Source organism: Corylus avellana, chromosome 5, assembly GCF_965113065.1.
Source record: "Corylus avellana chromosome 5, dhCorAvel1.hap1.2, whole genome shotgun sequence".
NCBI lineage: Eukaryota > Viridiplantae > Streptophyta > Magnoliopsida > Fagales > Betulaceae > Corylus > Corylus avellana.
Genome location: NC_142494.1, coordinates 29,181,630 through 29,200,089, shown reverse-complemented (window position 1 = coordinate 29,200,089; position 18,460 = coordinate 29,181,630). Strand labels below are relative to the sequence as shown.

General features: G+C 35.3%; 3 protein-coding genes across 3 annotated transcripts; 2 read left to right on the top strand and 1 right to left on the bottom strand.

Moving 5' to 3' along the window:
- Positions 1-623: 623 nt before the first annotated feature.
- LOC132182474 (alpha-dioxygenase PIOX) lies at positions 624-4,765 on the top strand. Its single transcript, XM_059595730.2, has 10 exons — positions 624-776; positions 948-1,211; positions 1,348-1,497; positions 1,625-1,758; positions 2,026-2,239; positions 2,347-2,492; positions 2,596-2,823; positions 2,942-3,144; positions 3,233-3,476; positions 4,224-4,765. Exons 1-10 carry the CDS (start codon positions 654-656, stop codon positions 4,447-4,449), a joined length of 1,932 nt encoding a protein of 643 aa, XP_059451713.2. The 5' UTR covers positions 624-653; the 3' UTR covers positions 4,450-4,765.
- A 2,602-nt stretch (positions 4,766-7,367) lies between these two features.
- On the top strand, positions 7,368-8,752 carry LOC132181051 (uncharacterized). Its single transcript, XM_059594095.2, has one exon. It carries the CDS (start codon positions 8,044-8,046, stop codon positions 8,593-8,595), a length of 552 nt encoding a protein of 183 aa, XP_059450078.1. The 5' UTR covers positions 7,368-8,043; the 3' UTR covers positions 8,596-8,752.
- A 2,415-nt stretch (positions 8,753-11,167) lies between these two features.
- TBL22 (TRICHOME BIREFRINGENCE-LIKE 22) lies at positions 11,168-15,064 on the bottom strand. Its single transcript, XM_059594094.2, has 3 exons — positions 14,687-15,064; positions 14,315-14,595; positions 11,168-12,524 (listed from the first exon to the last, which is right to left on the bottom strand). The coding sequence occupies exons 1-3, from the start codon at positions 14,964-14,966 to the stop codon at positions 11,742-11,744; spliced, it is 1,344 nt and encodes a 447-aa protein (XP_059450077.2). The 5' UTR covers positions 14,967-15,064; the 3' UTR covers positions 11,168-11,741.
- Between the last annotated feature and the right edge of the window lie 3,396 nt (positions 15,065-18,460).

The following is an 18,460-nucleotide window of genomic DNA, read 5'->3' as shown; positions in this document are numbered from 1 at the left end:
TTAAGAAATAATTATTTTATTGTCTTTTCTTTTGCTTATATTTTCTTAACACTAAATAGATACTAATTTTATCTTTTATATATTGATTTAATCTTCAATCTTAATATATTTCTCACCCATACCTTAGCCCTTTTATCTAAATATATTTTTATTCATGTTGTGCCACCATCGATAAAAATCCTTGGTTATGTTGATGGTGGCTAGCAACACCACTTGAAGAAGAAAAATGGTAAAACAGAACATAAAAATGTGGAAGCCTGGATAATAAACTGAATGAATTTTATCATTAATGGGTTATTATAGGAATATGTTAAGAACATAGGAAAGCAAAGTATAAATTTATTTCTTATAAAAAATTAAAAATTAAAAATTTAAAAAAAAAAGTATAAATTTATTATAAGGTGATTGCTTCTGATTTTCATGCCCATATATGACCAATAAAAGTCACATCAACACTAATTAGTTCCACCCCTCACTTGAATCATGTTGATCAAAAAGGCCGAATTGCAGCGAATTAATGGTCCCCCGATCGAACGTTTGACGTTTTGCACGAAGGAGGTCCTTCCTTTTAGTGTATATATAGAGCTAGAGAGGGTTGTGATCATTCATCAAAACAAAAAATAGAGAGTGCTAGCTGTGATCTTAATTAAGCTATGTTTTCTGCAGTAATGGCATCGCTGAGGGATCTCCTAACTCCACTTTTCCATGGATTCATCCATGAAGATTTCCATGCAGCTGTTGCGAAGATGACTCTCATTGATGCTTTCCTCTTCCTTGTAAAATCCCACTTTATCATTCTATCTATATCTACTGTCATAATGTTCATAAGCTTTAGCGTATGTTTCCAAAAATGTCAAGACATGCATGTACGTAGCTAGATACTACTGATCTTTAGCGTATGTTTCCTTTTTTAGGAAGAAGACAATGACGTGTTATCTTTCATGCAGATTGTGCACTCCGTTGATAAGTTGGGGATATGGCACCGCTTTCCAGTGTTCTTAGGTCTATTTTATCTCGCCATTCGCCGGCACCTTCACCAGGAATACAATTTAATCAACGTTGGTAGATCTCCGATGGGTGTCAGGTTTAACCCCGGGGATTATCCATATAAGACAGCCGATGGAAAACACAACGATCCCTTCAATGAAGGTGCAGGTAGTGATGAAACTTTCTTTGGCAGAAACCTTCTCCCCGTTGATCAAAAGAACAAGGTATATATTTGTAAGCACTACGTACGTAGTGATTGCTCCATTTCGACAATGCATTAATTCTTATGCAAACTGATTGCTCGATCCCTCCTTTGTTATAGCAACACTTAATTTGGATGATATATATATGTGCGCGCAGCTAACGAAACCAGATCCGATGGTGGTGGCCACAAAACTTCTTGCGCGGAGAAAATTCACCGACACAGGGAAGCAATTCAACATGATTGCTGCTTCTTGGATTCAGTTTATGATACATGATTGGGTTGACCACTTGGAGGATACCAATCAGGTTTGCTTTGTATATATATATATTGAAATTAAACACTTTGTTTTTGTGTCAATAATAAATATATGTTTATTTATTTATTTATGTGTGCATGAATGTTCTTTAATTAATTTGGACAAAATTATTGTAGATTGAGCTTACTGCACCTATAGAAGTTGCAAACCAATGCCCCCTCAAGTCTTTCAAGTTCTACGAGACAAAGGAGGTTCCAACCGGCTTTCACGAGATTAAGCATGGGACATTGAACATTCGTACACCATGGTGGTAGGAACAAACTAAACTATTTGTTTAATGACTAACATTATAAGTGACACGTACATAGATTTATAAACTAACATGTTAGTAGTCAACGTAGAACTGTAATGTAATAAGTGTCACGTAACTATCACATCAATTTATAAAGAACTTGTAATAAAAATTGTAATACCAAAACAGCACCCGTGCAAAGATAATCTCAAATTGCAAATGACTGTACGAATTTCCTGAACAACATTTTTGCATGTCACTAACATGAATGATGGTGAATATCAGGGATGGAAGTGTTATATATGGGAGCAATGCAGAGACATTGCGAAAGGTGAGAACTTTCGAAGATGGGAAACTCAAAATATCACCAGATGGCCTTCTTCTCCATGACCAAGATGGCATTGCTGTGTCAGGAGATGTTCGTAATAGTTGGGCTGGTGTCTCAACATTGCAGGCCCTCTTCATTAAAGAACACAATGCTGTCTGTGACACCCTCAAGGTATTAATTTGAATTTGCCGTACGTCAGTACGTAGCATGTGAATATTTATCACTTGTCATGCGACTCATCTTAAGCTCAAAAATGCCTCATTTTCATAATGTTTCAGAAGGAATATCCAGAGTTGGGTGATGAAGATTTATATCGTCATGCAAGGTTGGTGACATCAGCAGTAATTGCTAAGATCCATACAATAGATTGGACAGTGGAGCTCCTCAAAACTGATACATTGCTTGCAGGGATGCGTGCCAACTGGTAAAATTTCAACTATAGGATGATTGTAATTAAACACAAAAGGATGATCCAAAATTCGACCTTAATTGTTATATATACAATGGTTTTTGAACATCTATTTCAGGTATGGATTGTTGGGTAAGACATTCAAGGACACATTTGGTCACGTTGGAGGAGCCATATTGGGAGGTTTGGTGGGTCTAAAGAAACCAAATAATCATGGTGTCCCTTACTCATTGACTGAGGAGTTTGTGAGTGTTTATCGTATGCACTCGCTTTTACCTGATCACCTTCACCTCCGGGACATCTCGGCCGCTCCAGGACCGGACAAATCACCACCGTTGATCGAAAAGTATAACACTCTTAATTAATTTCCCTAAGCAGAAAAATTCGTGCATGCAATTTTCTTGGAAATTAATTAATGTTTATGTTACGCATGTTTTGTCCTAATTATTTATTTTGCATAGCAGGGTTCCTATGGCAAATATGATAGGTATTACGGGAGAAAAGGCCTTGGCAGAAATTGGGTTCACAAAGCAACTGGTTTCAATGGGCCACCAAGCTAGTGGGGCCCTAGAGCTTTGGAACTATCCTACGTGGCTCAGGGACCTTATAGTACATGACGCAGATGCCAATGATAGGCCTCATCATGTGGACCTACTAGCTCTTGAAGGTAGTATTATCTAATTTGGATCGTTGATCTAATTGATTGGCCAATATATATTCCGTGTGAAGCTTATTTTTTAGCCTCCATGATGCAGTCTACAGGGACAGAGAGAGGAGTGTCGCAAGGTACAATGACTTCCGCAGGGCCCTACTATTGATACCCATTTCGAAATGGGAAGATCTGACGGATGACAATGAAGCAATTGGAGCGCTTGAAGAAGTGTACGGTGATGAAGTTGAAGAGCTTGATGTGCTTGTGGGCCTCATGGCAGAGAAAAAGATCACAGGGTTCGCTATTAGTGAGACAGCTTTTGTAATATTCTTACTAATGGCATCAAGGTAATAAAACAAATCCACTAATTGTAATGAAATTAAATAAGGGAATCGTGTGTGATACAATTATAACATGATGATTAACTTGGTTATAAGTTATCATAACCTAGATGAGGGCGGAACTATCCTCGGGCTTGGGGACTTTAGCCCCCAGTCCCCCCAAGCCAAGGAGTACCACAAAAACTAAACATTTTAGTTATGCTCCTGACCTACATCTAAAGAGTCAAGAATTTTGAGGGCCTCAAAGCCTTGTTTAGTGTCAATTTGGTTTAGCAGTTTCAAAATGTGATTTCCAAATATAGCAATTTTAAGATGTAATTGATGAAAACTTAATTTTTTAAAAACACAATTAAATATTTAGTAGCGATCTTGTAAAGGGGTGTGTTTTTTAAACACATCCCCTTGCCCATCATTTTTGTGTTTTTTTTTTAAAAAAATACACACTCCCCGCCAATGGCCAAACATGACATTTTCTGCAATTTTATTTAAAACGCAGTTTTGGCTTATGAAATCACAGGGCTAAACACACCCTTGAAGGTAAATTAGGTGGTGCATTAATGCTATATATCTAACAAAATTTTCTATTCCTTCATTACTTCAAAGTTACATGATCAAATGAATGTTGCATAAAGGCAGAATTAATTAATTTTTTCGAAAGTAGGTGGAATGCCATGATTATAATTAGGTGTTAAAATTAAGATTTGGACATACAATAAGTTGATAACTAACTTGCTTTGGCATGTGTACGTGCAGGAGGCTGGAAGCAGATAAGTTCTTCACGAGCAATTTCAACGAGGAGACATACACGGAGAAAGGACTTGCATGGGTAAACAATACAGAGAGCTTGAAGGATGTAATAGACCGTCATTACCCAGAATTGACGAATAAATGGATGAATTCTACAAGCACTTTCTCAGTGTGGGATTCACCTCCAAATTCTCCCAATCCGATCCCAATCTATCTGCGGATTCCTCACTGAACCCCAAATATATATTTGGAATAATTAAGTTATTAATGGGTCCATCTTTACCTTCTACCTAAATAAGAAAAGTGTGGAATTGCTTTAATAAACTGTTACGTGGCAATAGTCATGCAATGGCAGGACTCGTGGAATAAGAGAATTCTAGGATAAGAGGGTATCTATCCCCTCAGTAATTAATAGTAGTAGTAATCAATATCTGTAGCAGAATGTAATGTACCTCATCATGTAATTCATTTTCTCTGTTCTTGTTTACAGTGTCTTGTAACGCTTATTTAAGCAATGGATTGATGAATAATATTATCAAGATTCAGTATTTTAACTTTTCAGTTGTTTGGGAGGTGCAGAGCTTTTGAAATTATTCAGAAAAACCGATCCTAGAGCCTCGCCCAGTCATGTACTTCTAGACGCCCACAAGTAATCATAGTGGCGTAATAACTTGGTATCAGAGCGGTAGCGTATGAAGAAACAAATGGAGTTATATTTTGGTGCTTGCTTCATTCATGAGTTTTACTTTTCAATGAAAGAAGTACCCTTTAGATCATTCCTGGATGTTTCTCTACAATTTTGTATTTTTGATATAAGGCCATGTAGTTAGAGCATTTTCAGCGGTTCTTTCATCATTTTTTTTACATTTAAGGATTCAAACTACTTTTTGCTTCCTTGTGTCAAAATACATTATGCGCATTCCCAGCAGCTTTCTTGTCATTTTCCCTACATTTAAATATCCAAACCACTTTTTACTTCCCTATGTCAAAATACACCCCAATAGTTTCCATTAATCATTTTGTATATCATTAAAATATTTGTTTCTTTTAATTATATTATATATTTGAGATGAGAGATGAGAGAGAATTGTGAGACATGACTTATGAGAGCATATGCAGCAGCATTAGGTATTTTACCTACTCAAAAAGCACTATTCTCTATTTTACCTACCCATTTTTCTATACAAACTCCAACAGCTTCTTTATTTCATTTTCTACTTTTCTTTAAATATTTTTATTTAATCTTTTTTATTTTTTATTTTTTATTTTAATTTTTCTCTCTCTCACTCTGACTCAACCCAAACCCCCCATGGCCAGCCTCTGCAATTATTTCTTCCCTCTCCCCTCTCTCCCTCCACACCACCACAACCCAAGAAACTTTAAATTTTGGAGCTTAAACAACACTGCCACAGAAGAATGATTTGATACTAAAAGAAAAAAGGATTTGATACGGTCGGCCTATGATGGATCTGAACCCCATCTACGACCGTGGGTTCTGGTGCTCTTGTTGGGAAATTTTTTGTTTCAATTTCGGATGATTTTAGGTGTGGTTAACTTGGTCTTGAGGAATTGGGTCAGTCTCATGGAGTGTAGGTGAGGAAGAATGATTTGATACTAGAAGGAAATATGAGAGGAAGGGTTGTTGGGTGGGTTTGTCCAGAAAACCAAGAATGCCTCGGTGAGGAAGAAGAAGAGTGAGAGAGAAGAGAGAGAAATAATACTAAATAATATTATATTCAATCTAGTGTACTATAGTGAATAACTATAAATTTCTATTCACTGTAGCAGTTAAAGTATAATAGTTAATATGAAGTTATTATGTTTGAGCAAAAAAAAGGTAAAAAATAACTAAATGTAGCTAATATATCTATTTTAGCTACACTGCTGGAGATGCTCTGAAAGAAGAGAGGAGAGATAATTATTTTTTTTTATTTTTTTTTTATTTTAATAATCATAAAGATTGCAATAATAGAATCCAAAACATTAGGTTCCACTGTAGCAATCATAATATTTAGGGTTCATTTAGGGAGTCTACTGTGAGACTTTTTTTGCGATTTTTTGGACATATTTTCTAAACTTAGGAAACAAACTCCCTTATAGGAAGTCTACTGGGAATGCTAATAGCTTTCCTTAATCGTTCCCTATGTCATTAAAATATTTGTTTTTTAAAATTATATTATATATATGAGATGAGAGATGAGAGAGAATTGTGAGAGGAGAGAGGAGAGAAGAGAGATAATGATTTTTTTATATTTTAATAATCATAAGAATTGTGATAGTGGAACCCAATATTTTGGGTTCCACTATTATAATCCTAATGTTTAGGGTTCATTTAAGAAATCTGTTGTAGGATGATTATCTTATAGGGAGTATGTTGGGAATGCTCAATTTCACAATTGGGAAATGCTAGACATCCTAAGACTTACTTCTTAAAAGTTAGTTCTCAAATGATATGTCATCATCTCATGAATTGGTGATACATTTTCTAAAATAATAAATCTCATGAAATGGTAACACATCATTTGAGAATTAACTTTTGAGAGAAAAATTTAAGATGTGTAGGCTATGTAGCACTCCTCTTCACAATTTAGACTACTCTGTGAAGTTAATTTCTCTACAATTCTATATTTTCTATATATTGGTAAAGCGTATGACTCATTAACAACTAATAACAAACTTATACCAACCTTTTATTCCCAAGCACCAAAAAAAAAAAAAAAAAGGTTTCTTCTAGCATTATTTAATTCATTCATATGTGCAAATGAATCCCCACGGGCCACAGCCATATATCCGGCGTCCACCTCTAGGAGTGAGTGCATAGACTTAATTTGTTAATGTATATTAGACTTAATTTGCTTGGTTTGGTAAGGTATAAAAATAATGTGTCGCTTCCCACCTTGTGTTTAATTTAAAAGTATTTTCAATTAGTCTCTTATTCTAACTTCTATTCAGATTAAGAATGAAAAAGACTCTCCATTATAATCTCTTTCTTCATTTAAATAGAAAAAGAAAAAGAAAAAAAAAAACAAGAAAGAGAGGTGTGAGCCAATTTCAGAAACGCCTTTATAGTTTTTTTAACAGATCCTCAGAAACGCCTTTAGAAACGTCCTAACGTTTCGTTTTTTGTTTGTTTTTGAGCGCAGATCCTAACCTCTCTCTATTCGTGGCACACCTAAGCTACAGTACTTCTTAGGGTGTCCGACGTAGCAAAGTCTCTCTCTCGGCGCCGTGATGATTGAAGGCAATTTGGTTGGGAAACCTCGCAAAAACACAGTACCAGGGCAAAAGCCTTTTGATTTCTTTCCCTTTATTCCCTCTGTCTCTTTCTGATTGAAACTTTACTCCCACCGTTTCACATGTGATTGTTTCTTCCATTTCCTATTCCTACAGCAATACCCCTCTGAACTCTCCGTCTCTCTCGTTTCCCTTTCTCCAATTGCCCATTTCTCATCTCACTTCCATTTTATTTTCTTACATTTTCCTTCTGCTTTGGCTTCTTTTACCTTCAATTTCATCTGGGTGTTTCTTATTCTTTGTGTTCTCGCACGAAATCTCTAGGGTTTTGATTTTTACCTTCGTTGGCTACTCTGAATCTCACATGTTGCTCACTTCTTAGGTCTCATTTACCTTCAATCTCATCTGGGTATTTCTTATTTTTCACATATTTGTGCTAAAACGTCCAGGGTTTCGATTTCAACTTTGTGGGCTAATTGGATTGTTCAATTTCCCTTATCGGGTTACTCTGAGATCTCAATTCTGGATATTGGGTTGTGCTCCTTTCTCTTTGATTCACTCTTTTCCCCTCTGAATTTCAATTCCAATAGCAATGTCACAAGGCTATGCAATAGAGCTTTACTTCGATCCCGCCCTCGAAAACCAGGTCTTGAAGGCCTGGAACGTGCTCGCTCGCCGCCAAATCAGCACCCAACTCATCGAAATCGAATCTCGTCCACATATAACCCTCTTCTCCAGCCCCTTTATCGACCCCGCGAAGCTGGAAAACGTTGTCAAGAGCTTTGCTTCAAAGCAGGAGCCTTTGCCTTTATCTTTCTCGTCAATTGGGAGCCTTCCCAGTGACAACAATGTGCTTTTTCTTTCGCCTACGCCTTCATTGTCGCTTCTTCAGTTCCAGTCGCAGTTGTGCGATGCAGTGAGGAAGGAAGGGATCGAAATTGCGGAGGAGTATCGCCAGGACTCGTGGATTCCGTATTGCGCGGTTGCTCAGGAAGTGCCGAGGGCTCGGATGGCCGAGGCATTCTGCGTTTTGCGGGACTTGAAGTTGCCGGTTACTGGGTATGCTATGGATATCGGGTTGGTGGAGTTTTCGCCCGTGCGCGAACTATTCTCCTTTGTGCTTGGTAATTCAGTAGAGGCATGACGTTCCAAAGCCATTTTTATGTGTTAATCTGAAATTTGGTTTTTCCTTATGAATGTGGTGCCTTTGGTGTTAATGTAGGTTTTGATTACGATGGTGCTATTTAGAGCATAGTTACAAAATTTGCAATTTATGTTTTTGAATCTGACCTTTTTTTTTATCTTACTTGCTTTAGATTGATAGTTTATTCTGCTCATATTGAGAACATTATCAGAAAATTACTCCTACATACACTACTAGGCATTTCTTCTTGTTGCTTTGGATGTTCAGTGTATATAATACATTGCGATATCTAATCTAAAAGATATTTCTAATGGTTCTTTGGAGATCAAAAGGTTTACTTTTGGTTTAGATTCTTGTATTGAGGCCGTTTTCGAGGATGCGATACCTTTGATGGTATTTTTATTTTTCATGTGCGACCGATCAGCTAATTTCTATAGTTATTTTCATTATGATTGTAACCTGCTTTTTCACTTTTTGTTCAATAATTTGAGAATTTCTTATAACTTGGTCATTTTGCTGCAGCGAGGGTTAGCTTTGTGACTCTTATACCCATTTGGTTTAGCATTGTGGATCCTGTTTCATCAATCTTATTTTCTCATTTTTTTACCTTTATCTGTTTTCTTTGTCCATCATTTTTACCATTTTGTTCCCTTATTTTTGTAGTCTTTCCGCTCCAAACTTTGCTATACCTATTCATAGCAAGTGTTATTTTAATTAACACCATCTCACTCCATGAATCAGGGCTAGTTTTTTTTTTTTTAATCAGCCATACCTCCTCCTTGATTTTTCCATCTTCCATGGTATGTGAATAGGCTCTTCCTCTTTTTGTATCATTCACTGAAGACAGCTGAATTTTTTTGCTTTAAAGTATGTATCTCAGGGTTGTCAATTTTATGAACAAACTTTTCTTTTCTGGCCGAGTAGCAAAGATATCACATACGTAGTATAGTTTTGGCTAAGTGAATTTTTTGTTTGACTGCACAAGCCGAATTGGATTCTGTCTACATATTTTTGTTTTGGCTCATTTGAAAATTTGGATTTCTCGAGTGTTGACCAGTTGTAATTTTGTTCATCAACAACAAGGAACTTTACCTAAGCAGTTCATTCTTCTATGGACATTAGAGAAAAAATATGGTTTTTTGTGGTGTTTCCTGTTTGTGAGTCGACGTATCTACTTTGGCTGTCAGATACATGCTTAATCTTTCAAATCTAAGTTCTGAATATTCAAGAATAACAAATGGCGTGTAACACCTAATGCCTATCTTTTGGAGATGAAGAAGAAATGCCTTCTATTGCTTCCATATTTAGAAGTAGTTGATTTTTTCTTTTTCTGAGAATTAGAGTAGTTGATTACCCCTTGATACATATTGGTATCTTAAAATTGTTTGATGCATAGAATGAATATTTATGAAGTTCCGGGTTCCTTGTTGACTGGTGATGGAATGAAGGTTAGATAGTGTAAAGATTAAAAAAAAAAGCCTGGTACTCCAAGGTTATCTTACTTGAAAGATCTAGGGCATTTAATTACAAATTTAGTGCGCTATGGTGCCTTTTGATGCTCAAATCCTCCATGGACCTTGAGTTCTCCTACCAGTTGTAAATTATATATTGTTTCTTTCATGTATGAGGAACTTCTCCACGTTTAGGCTTGTTGCAATTGTTTAGTACATATTTACCTCCTAGTGAAATGTGGTATATAAAATTGAGCCCTTGGACCGACAATTAATTGAATTTCTCCAGATTTGTAGTGTGGCATTAATGCCTTTTATTTTGCAGTGGAGTCCCCCGTCCTCCCTTTGTTGTTCAACTCCATGAAGGGTTAAACACTTTTTATTTTTTGGCCTCATCTATGCTGTTTTTCCATTTCAGGGTTTATGTTATATTCCCATAATCATGTGTTACACACAGCTTTCCATTACATCACTATCACTTTTTTTTTCTCCTTTAAGGAATTCTTTGTATATTTTCATATTACCTGCCTAGAATTGCTAGAAGCCCTGTATGTTGTGCCTAGATCATATGATTTGCCTGCTTGTATTAAGAGAGCAAGCTACCCTACAGTGACTATAGGATTGAAAGTTGCTCAGGAAAACAAAATGACCATAGGATTGAAGTTCTTTTTTCTGCAAAGAAAAAACTGGGACTTTTGTTTAGCTGAAATAAGTTTTTTCCGTTTGCAGTTTTGCATATCTCATCAGTTGTTGGCAGCCACCATGAGGATTAGTCTCATTCATGCAAATATGTAGCCTTTTAGGATTTTAATCTTGCAGGGAAGCAATTGTGCTGGTAGACACCTTTAGCAGTTGGTATTATTACGAGGAAATAATTAATGTGTATTGCTAGATTACCTACAATGATATGACGCACGTCGTTTTGAAATATATATTCATTATTTTTATGTCTTTCATAAAGAGTAGAAGCACCTCTCGAATTCCTAATCAGAAGCACCTCATGTTTGAATGTTCTCATCGAATTCCTGATTTCCTTCTGCTTTACGCCCTCTCTAGGATATGTAATGGGTTCTCATGAAGCCTTTTTTTTTTTTTTTTTTTTACATTTTAGAAGTGGGGGTTGGTGTTGCGGATGAATTGATTGTATTCAATTCATGTTTAGGGATATTTATAAAACTATATAAATAAATTTTAATTCAACTCATTTAATTAAATGGACGAGACTCCTTAATTTTAATTTACTAATTTTGTGTTGGGTTTGTATTGGATTCGCAAGTTATGTAAAAATTGATAGCCGTAAATGTTCCATATAGGGTTCCGGACTATATAGACTAATCATAACAAGACTCCAGTAGTTTGTGTTCATATATGTCTTCAGATGCCCACTCTCCAAAATCATGATCGATTTACTTACAAATGACTAGTTTCTTTTGTGTAAATTTGAAGCCAAGTGAATATAGACAAAAAAAAAAAAAAAACTCTGTAGCAAATTTAGATTCAAATGAATGACATTTTTATAAACGCAAGCAAGACCCTTGATCGTCCAATCACAAATCTTGATCTTCCAGGATTATTTCTCATTGGCATGCTTATATTTTTCAACCCAAACAACTATATATTGCCGTTATGAACAAAAATGGGGATGTTATTATGGCTAAGATATGTGTGCTATATTGGTCGTCTAACTACCCTCAATCAAGAACTCAACCCTGCCTCTGCTTCCTTTCTCAGAGCTGCTAGAAAAAGTTCACTCCAGGTGTCAACAGGGCCCGGCATGCACCAATGGACACAATCGTTGTAGCCTCCTTTCCATGTGTTGCCCCAATGTTCTCCTGGGTGCCCATCAGGTCTCATCAACATGGCCCTTGTAACATCAACTAACCCAAACCTCTTCCCCTGTTTTTCCCCTGCTTCTCTTGCTCTTTCAAATTCTTCTACCTGAACATTCCTCAGCTGCCACTCAAATTTCTCCAAGTCTACATCCGTCTCTTTGAATGGAGTTGTCCTGTTGCAGTATCCTCCTGTATTCCAAAACCCATTCTCAAAGTGGGCAGGCGCAAACGTCCTTAATAGAGTCATCAGGCGAGTGCTGCAGTTCTTGCAGCCATTGATGTGCTTCAACGTAGCTCGAACAGCCATTCGAAGAGCGAAGTCAATGTTGAGGTCAGTGACATTTGGTTCATGGCAGTAAACACATCCTACTTGATTCTCGCCTTCATGTAGGTACAATACTCGGAAGAACCAATGCCCAGCCGAGATGATAGCGTAGTCTATATCAGGGAGGTACTTAGCCCACTCGTCTTCAACCTTGTCAATCTGCAAGTCAAAAAAGCTTGACCCCGTACCATTTATCATTCTTTCCTCACCGACTATAAGGAATTTGCTCCAAAGGACCATAAGGGTGAAGTCGTGGCGAGGGAAGTACAATGTCCGGAACCTGTCTTCCGAATCCTTGTAAACGTCATTTGGAATTTCCTCCTGCAACAACATTAGCACAAATTTATAAGCTTCAATGGGATTGCTGTCTTCTTCACACACAAATGGCATGAATCTCCTTTCAAAACATGGAGCTTCCATTGGGATTGCTGTCTACACTCTCTTAACAATGTGGAATGAAGACATTATGTAAATTTGATTTCCTTGTAATCTTAGCCTCCTTTCAAAGCAAAGGTTTTAGGTTTGATTGGTGATCACATAAGATCACATCGGCCATAGAAAAACTCTCATATCTACGTGGGGTTGACTGAAAAGCTAAACCTGTCCAAATCCTACCTCTACACAAAATATAAGAAAATGATCAATCTTTATTAAGATTGATTGCTTCTATGATGGATGTAATTGTACTGCCCACATGTGCCTACTTTGATCATCGTTTTGAATTCCCTGTTATTGCTGCGATCATTATTGAATAAAAGACATTATGTAAATTTGATTTCCTTGTAATATTAGCCTCCTTTCAAAGCGAAGGTTTGATGATCACAGAAGATCACATGGGCCACAGAAAACTCTCATTTCTAGGTGGGGTTGACTAAAAAGCTAAACGTGTCCAAATTCTACCTCTACATAAAATATAAGAAAATGATCAATCTTTATTAAGATTGATTGCTTCTATGATGGATGTAACATGTGCCTACTTTGATCATCGTTTTGACTTCCCTGTAATTGCTGCGATCATTATCACCGTCCTGCCAACTGACAGGAACACCAATCTCCAATGCTTAAAAAAATAAATAAATAAAAAGCAACAAAATAGATCCACTCTAAGTTATACATGAAGTAATAGCTGTAAATCTTAGATTGTTATTGGCCTATCTTCACCAAAATTGCTTAAGTTTTCATTAAGATTTTCAATTAGAGAAGAACCTTTTTGAGAACGATGTCCAGCTATTACAAGTTAGTTTTAGAGTCTGTTCGACCTATAATTTAGCAAGTTAATCGCGTGTTTTTAAATAAAATTATAGATAGTGACCTGTTTAAAAGTACGTTTGTAAAAAATGGCAATTTAAAAACATTAAATTTTTACATTTTCACACCGCAAGGAAGAGATAAAAACACATAATATAAAAGATTGAACTATAATTTTACTAAACGTTTAATTATATGTTTAAAAATATCAATTTTCAAGTCTTATTATTTGGATTTCCGATTTCAAAACTTGTGATTTGAAACGCTCTTCTCAAAAACACAATTAAGAGTTTGGTAAAATCACGATTTGACCTTTAAAATCATAACTTAGCATTTAAAATAATGCATTTTTCAAATCACATCCGCTTGCTTGCAAGTTGAAAATACAGAATTTTCAATGTTTTCAAACTGCAATTTAAAAAAAAAAAACACATTCCCAAACAATTTTTAATTTTCTTTTTTATGATTTTATTTAAAATCGCACTTTTATTTTGTGAAATCACAGCGTTTTAAAATCACTATTTTCTCTGCAATTAAGACTTAAAATAAATTTGTTTCCTTAATTATCTAGTGAAGTCAGAAAGGTAATGCCAATTCCCACATTAATCAAAGTAAAATTCTTTCCTTGTAAACACAGTAAATTAGTGAGCAAGACACGGCACTGAAAAATAGAAATGTTCTCTGACAAGAGCAAGCAAAGAATATTAGAATTAATAGAAAGTAATTTAATCCGTGCAATGTGCATTAAATTTGATTTATTATTTGTATGTAACATATAATTAGATTACTGTACACTCAAAAAATTAGGAATTTCAGAGGAAAAATAATAATAATAATAATAATAAAAATTGTAAAGTAACTACCTGTGACAAGAGGCATCGTAGGGATTCCATATGATTCCGGGCAACCGAGTCACCGATAAATGCCATTTTCTTTCCCTGCACAATTTGCAGAAAGCTTCTTGCATCAAACCGTGGGAGGTGGCATTCGTCAGGTTTCCATCTCCAATTGAGAAAATCCATGTCTTTCCTCCCATTTTTGAAACAATTTTTTGACTCAGGAATTGTTGTGCAGCTTGAATTGGTGTAGAAAGGCCCTCTTGGTTCTTGCACCCAATGACCCTTAAACAAGTCACAATCCTTTTCTACAAAAACCAAAAAATATTTTGAATTAATCACAACCCAGAACCATTTTTCAGCATAATGTGAGGAAGAAATGGTTGTTTTGGAATTTACTTTTTTGGGGTTTGAGATTATGATGATGATGATGATGATGATCAGCAGGGCCTTGCATGGGGGCTGGAGGTTGTATTTGGAAGGAATCAAGGCCTTGTTTGGGTGGTTGTTGTTTTTCGGGGACAGAATCGAGGCCTTGTTTAGATATAATTGTAAAAGGGTTTGGAGAATAGAGGAGGAAGAGGCCGAAAATGGTGGCTATGAACATCAAAGGTACCAGTTTTCCCATGTTGAGGAATCTGTCTCTCTTGCCATGCTGATGTTTGTATTGGAAAAACATGTTTTCTTCCTGTGCAGGTTCTGAATGACAATGAGAGAGAGAATGGTTTTAAAGTGAAAGATTTTCCAATGGAGACTCAAAGAGTGAAAGCCGAGCTTTGAAGAAGAATCTGTCACTTCCTTCATTAGATTATGCTCCCCTGTGTCTCTCTCTCTCTCTCTCTCTCTCTGTGTTATTTTTTGTTTTTTCTTTAAAATGAGACATAAATAAAACTGTGAGATGGTTGGTTCTTTAATTTGTAGAAATTAACGTCAGCCGTGTGATACAAACAGATGGCACTTCTTCTGCCAACTTAGTGCATGTGAATTTTTGGCCTGGTCTTTACAAATGAGCCTGATTTCTCGGCGCAATCCTTTCGAATTTGGAAAATATACATAATATATATAGAGAGAGAGAGAGAGAGAGAAATGCACTTTGTGATATTGTGTGGTCTTTAATGGTTTCCACGACGTTAACTTTCCCACTTACCCATGAGATGGAGGGCCAACCATGTCTACCTACATCGAAAGTCCTGTAAGGGTCTTAATCCCATGTAGTTCTTCCCCACACAAACACGGACGAGGATCTCTTGTTAGAGTCCTGCTATGCGGCTGCCCGTAGGACAAATATTAAAAAATAATAATAATAAAAAAATTATTATTATTTTTTTATAACATTTTTATAAGTTAATATTTAGTTTCTAATGCCTCAAAACTTATTTTTGGATTTAAAACTAAAACTTAGGGGTGGAAGGTTAACCCTTTAGGAATGGTATCACCTAAAAGGGATTTTATCATCTTAAATTTGATGCTAATACCTCAAATTTAGTATTAATATCTCAAATTTGAATTTTCCTTTAATATCTCTCTTTTTCAATTTAAAAAATAATTTTTTTTTTAAAAAAATGTCAAATGTCTGACGCTTGAGGCAACCGAAAATCTCTATTCCTCTTGTTATTAGGACAAGCTGTGATTCTCACTTACTTCGGACAGTTTAAAATTTGGAACCTATTTGTTCGGAAAGATGAATTCTACATTCTTTTTTCTCTTTTAAGCTACCAAATTTACGTAAAATTCGAGATCTAGTAACAAGAATTCCAATCTAGGGAATTTGGGTATGTTTGGATTTACAGTTTGAAAACGTGCGATTTGAAAGTAAAACTTTTAAAAAATAGACATGTTACATACACGCAATGGGATAAATATTAGATTTTGAGAGAATCGAAACTCTTAGATTCGTTAAAGGGAACCTAAAATATTTTCAAATACAAAGTTTGTATTAATTTTCTGCTTGTTTTATTATTCATAACATAATGCCCTTTAAATAGACAAACTATTACAATATTTTATAAGGCTGAGTCAGCAGCTCTTATTATAATATAAACTAGTCATCAAGACTCTTACATGGAAATAATTAAAGACAATATCAAATAAAAATAAACATAATAAAATATTCTACCGTATCATATATTTTAATATATCATAATATTAATAATTGTTTCGCATAAACTCTATTCTTGTAACAAATTCACTATTGAATTTACAGACTCAGTCCCACAAATATAATAGCGGATTCACTCATCCATTAGACGGAGATAGGTGAAAAATAAGATGAAGAATGATATATCATTTCTCTTTAAAAAAAAAAAAAAAACAATTATTTATTTGATTATTATTAAACAATGAAATGGGAGACTAATGGAAAAGTACCTTTGTATTCCATGTGTTTTGAACCATATGAGGACGCATACACGTTGGGCTTAGGAAAGTTGGCAGTGGAATTGTCCAACTCTCATTTTCAATGATGCTCACGTCATTACCGACATTCCTCCTTTTTCATTCCAAGTGTGAGACTTGGACTTTCAAAAGTATCATATCATCTCATGCCCCAACTTTCATCGTTACCGTCCACTACACCCTGGCCCTACCACTTCAATTATTAGTATAGTAAAGAAGTTTTTGTTCTTTCTTTGATTTTTTTTTTCCTCTACAAATAGATATTAATTTAATGAGAAATGCTTGGTTGTATTATGTCATTAATCTCGCATATATTTTTATTGAAAAATGTATATTATTCTGAAGATGTACTTGAAATGAACGCTAAAATGTAAAAAAGTATATCCAATAAGGTAATTATATTAGACCATTAGCTTTTAGTGGTAAAATTGTACTTGGGTAATTAAGATTCATTGCTTCTATGATGAATGTACTTGCCAACATGTGCCTACTGTGTTAATTGTTCTACTTTTCTTGCAATGCATATATTGCAATCATTATTAAGTTGGAATATCTTGCAAATTGCAATTTAGGTAGTAATTGTTTGAAATCTCATATAAGTTTTGAGTTATTCAACCATTTATATGAACATATGAGTTCTATACAAGCTCTCTTATAATTAATGTATAAATTTGCTAAAAATCATAATCCATCAATATCTCAGGAGAAGTATTAGAGAGCCAAACAAATAAAAAAAAAATTAAACTGACGTGATAAGGGTTTTTAAATTAAAAAAATGCAATTTTTTCTCTCTTGTCTGTCACTCACGGTCTATCACGTCAATTTAAAAAAAAAATTAAGTTTATTTGTTTGATTCTCTAACACTTTCCATATCTCAGTCATGCAAGTTTTCATTAAACTCCAAAACACTTAATAAAAAGGCTAAAAAAGTAGTCTACTCAAACAACCCCTTCAAGGCTTCAAACAAAAGATCTGAAACCCTAAAATCAATGATGCTTACACGATTGCAATCACTCATATTTAAACCTTTTACACTGAATGTGACCTGAACCCCCTCTCAAAGCATAAAGATTAAAGAGTCTTTCTTTCAACAGTAGCAACCTGCTTGGGCCATTTGACTTGCAATTAATTTGAACTTTTATTTTCTAATAATAAAATTAATTATGCATTTAGTACACCTGGCTGCCTAAACTTAGTTTTAATCAAATCAAAGTGAGAGGATCCTTCACTACCTGGGGTTGTTGGTGAGCAAAGAAATTACCATTTGAATGTTTTCGCCTTTCTTTTACGGCGACTTGTTTATAGCTGTTAATTGTAAAAAGCCAAGCCAAGCCAGGCCTAATGTTTTTACAGCAATAACCGCTGTTGACACGAAAAGATGGGTCGGGTATAATCTTTTGGAGCAAGAAGTCATTGTTTGTTGCCGTGGAAAGTTTGGCCCAATCAAGATCTTCCCCAGCGCCACGTGAAAAGATGGTCGGCCTGGCCCAACCTTTCTCGGGATTTGTTCTGGGCGATAAAAGTTGGGCCTTGTTCAACAAAGCAACGCATTAATTTCTCCCGCACCAAATATGAATAAGCAAGCGGGTTAGCCTCGGTGTCTGGTGATATGGAGTGGATCATTTGAACCGGATATAATATTTAGTTAGTTATATTTTATGGGTATTTTTGTCTTTTTATTTTTTAAAGAATAAAAATGCTTATCCAATATAATTAATTGAATATTATTCAGTTCATTTAAACTAAAAACAATCATAATTCAATGATATTATGGGGAAT

What these genes read in the sequence shown, in the direction of transcription:
- TBL22 (XM_059594094.2), bottom strand. Translation starts at nt 14,966, where the DNA reads ATGTTTTTCCAATACAAACATCAGCATGGCAAGAGAGACAGATTCCTC. An exon ending in TAATCTCAAACCCCAAAAAA is followed by an intron (nt 14,596 to 14,686) that starts GTAAATTCCAAA and finishes TGGTTTTTGTAG; the next exon opens with AAAAGGATTGTGACTTGTTT. An exon ending in TACGATGCCTCTTGTCACAG is followed by an intron (nt 12,525 to 14,314) that starts GTAGTTACTTTA and finishes ATGTTGTTGCAG; the next exon opens with GAGGAAATTCCAAATGACGT.
- LOC132181051 (XM_059594095.2), top strand. Translation starts at nt 8,044, where the DNA reads ATGTCACAAGGCTATGCAATAGAGCTTTACTTCGATCCCGCCCTCGAA.
- LOC132182474 (XM_059595730.2), top strand. Translation starts at nt 654, where the DNA reads ATGTTTTCTGCAGTAATGGCATCGCTGAGGGATCTCCTAACTCCACTT. An exon ending in ACTTGGAGGATACCAATCAG is followed by an intron (nt 1,498 to 1,624) that starts GTTTGCTTTGTA and finishes AAATTATTGTAG; the next exon opens with ATTGAGCTTACTGCACCTAT. An exon ending in CTGTCTGTGACACCCTCAAG is followed by an intron (nt 2,240 to 2,346) that starts GTATTAATTTGA and finishes ATAATGTTTCAG; the next exon opens with AAGGAATATCCAGAGTTGGG.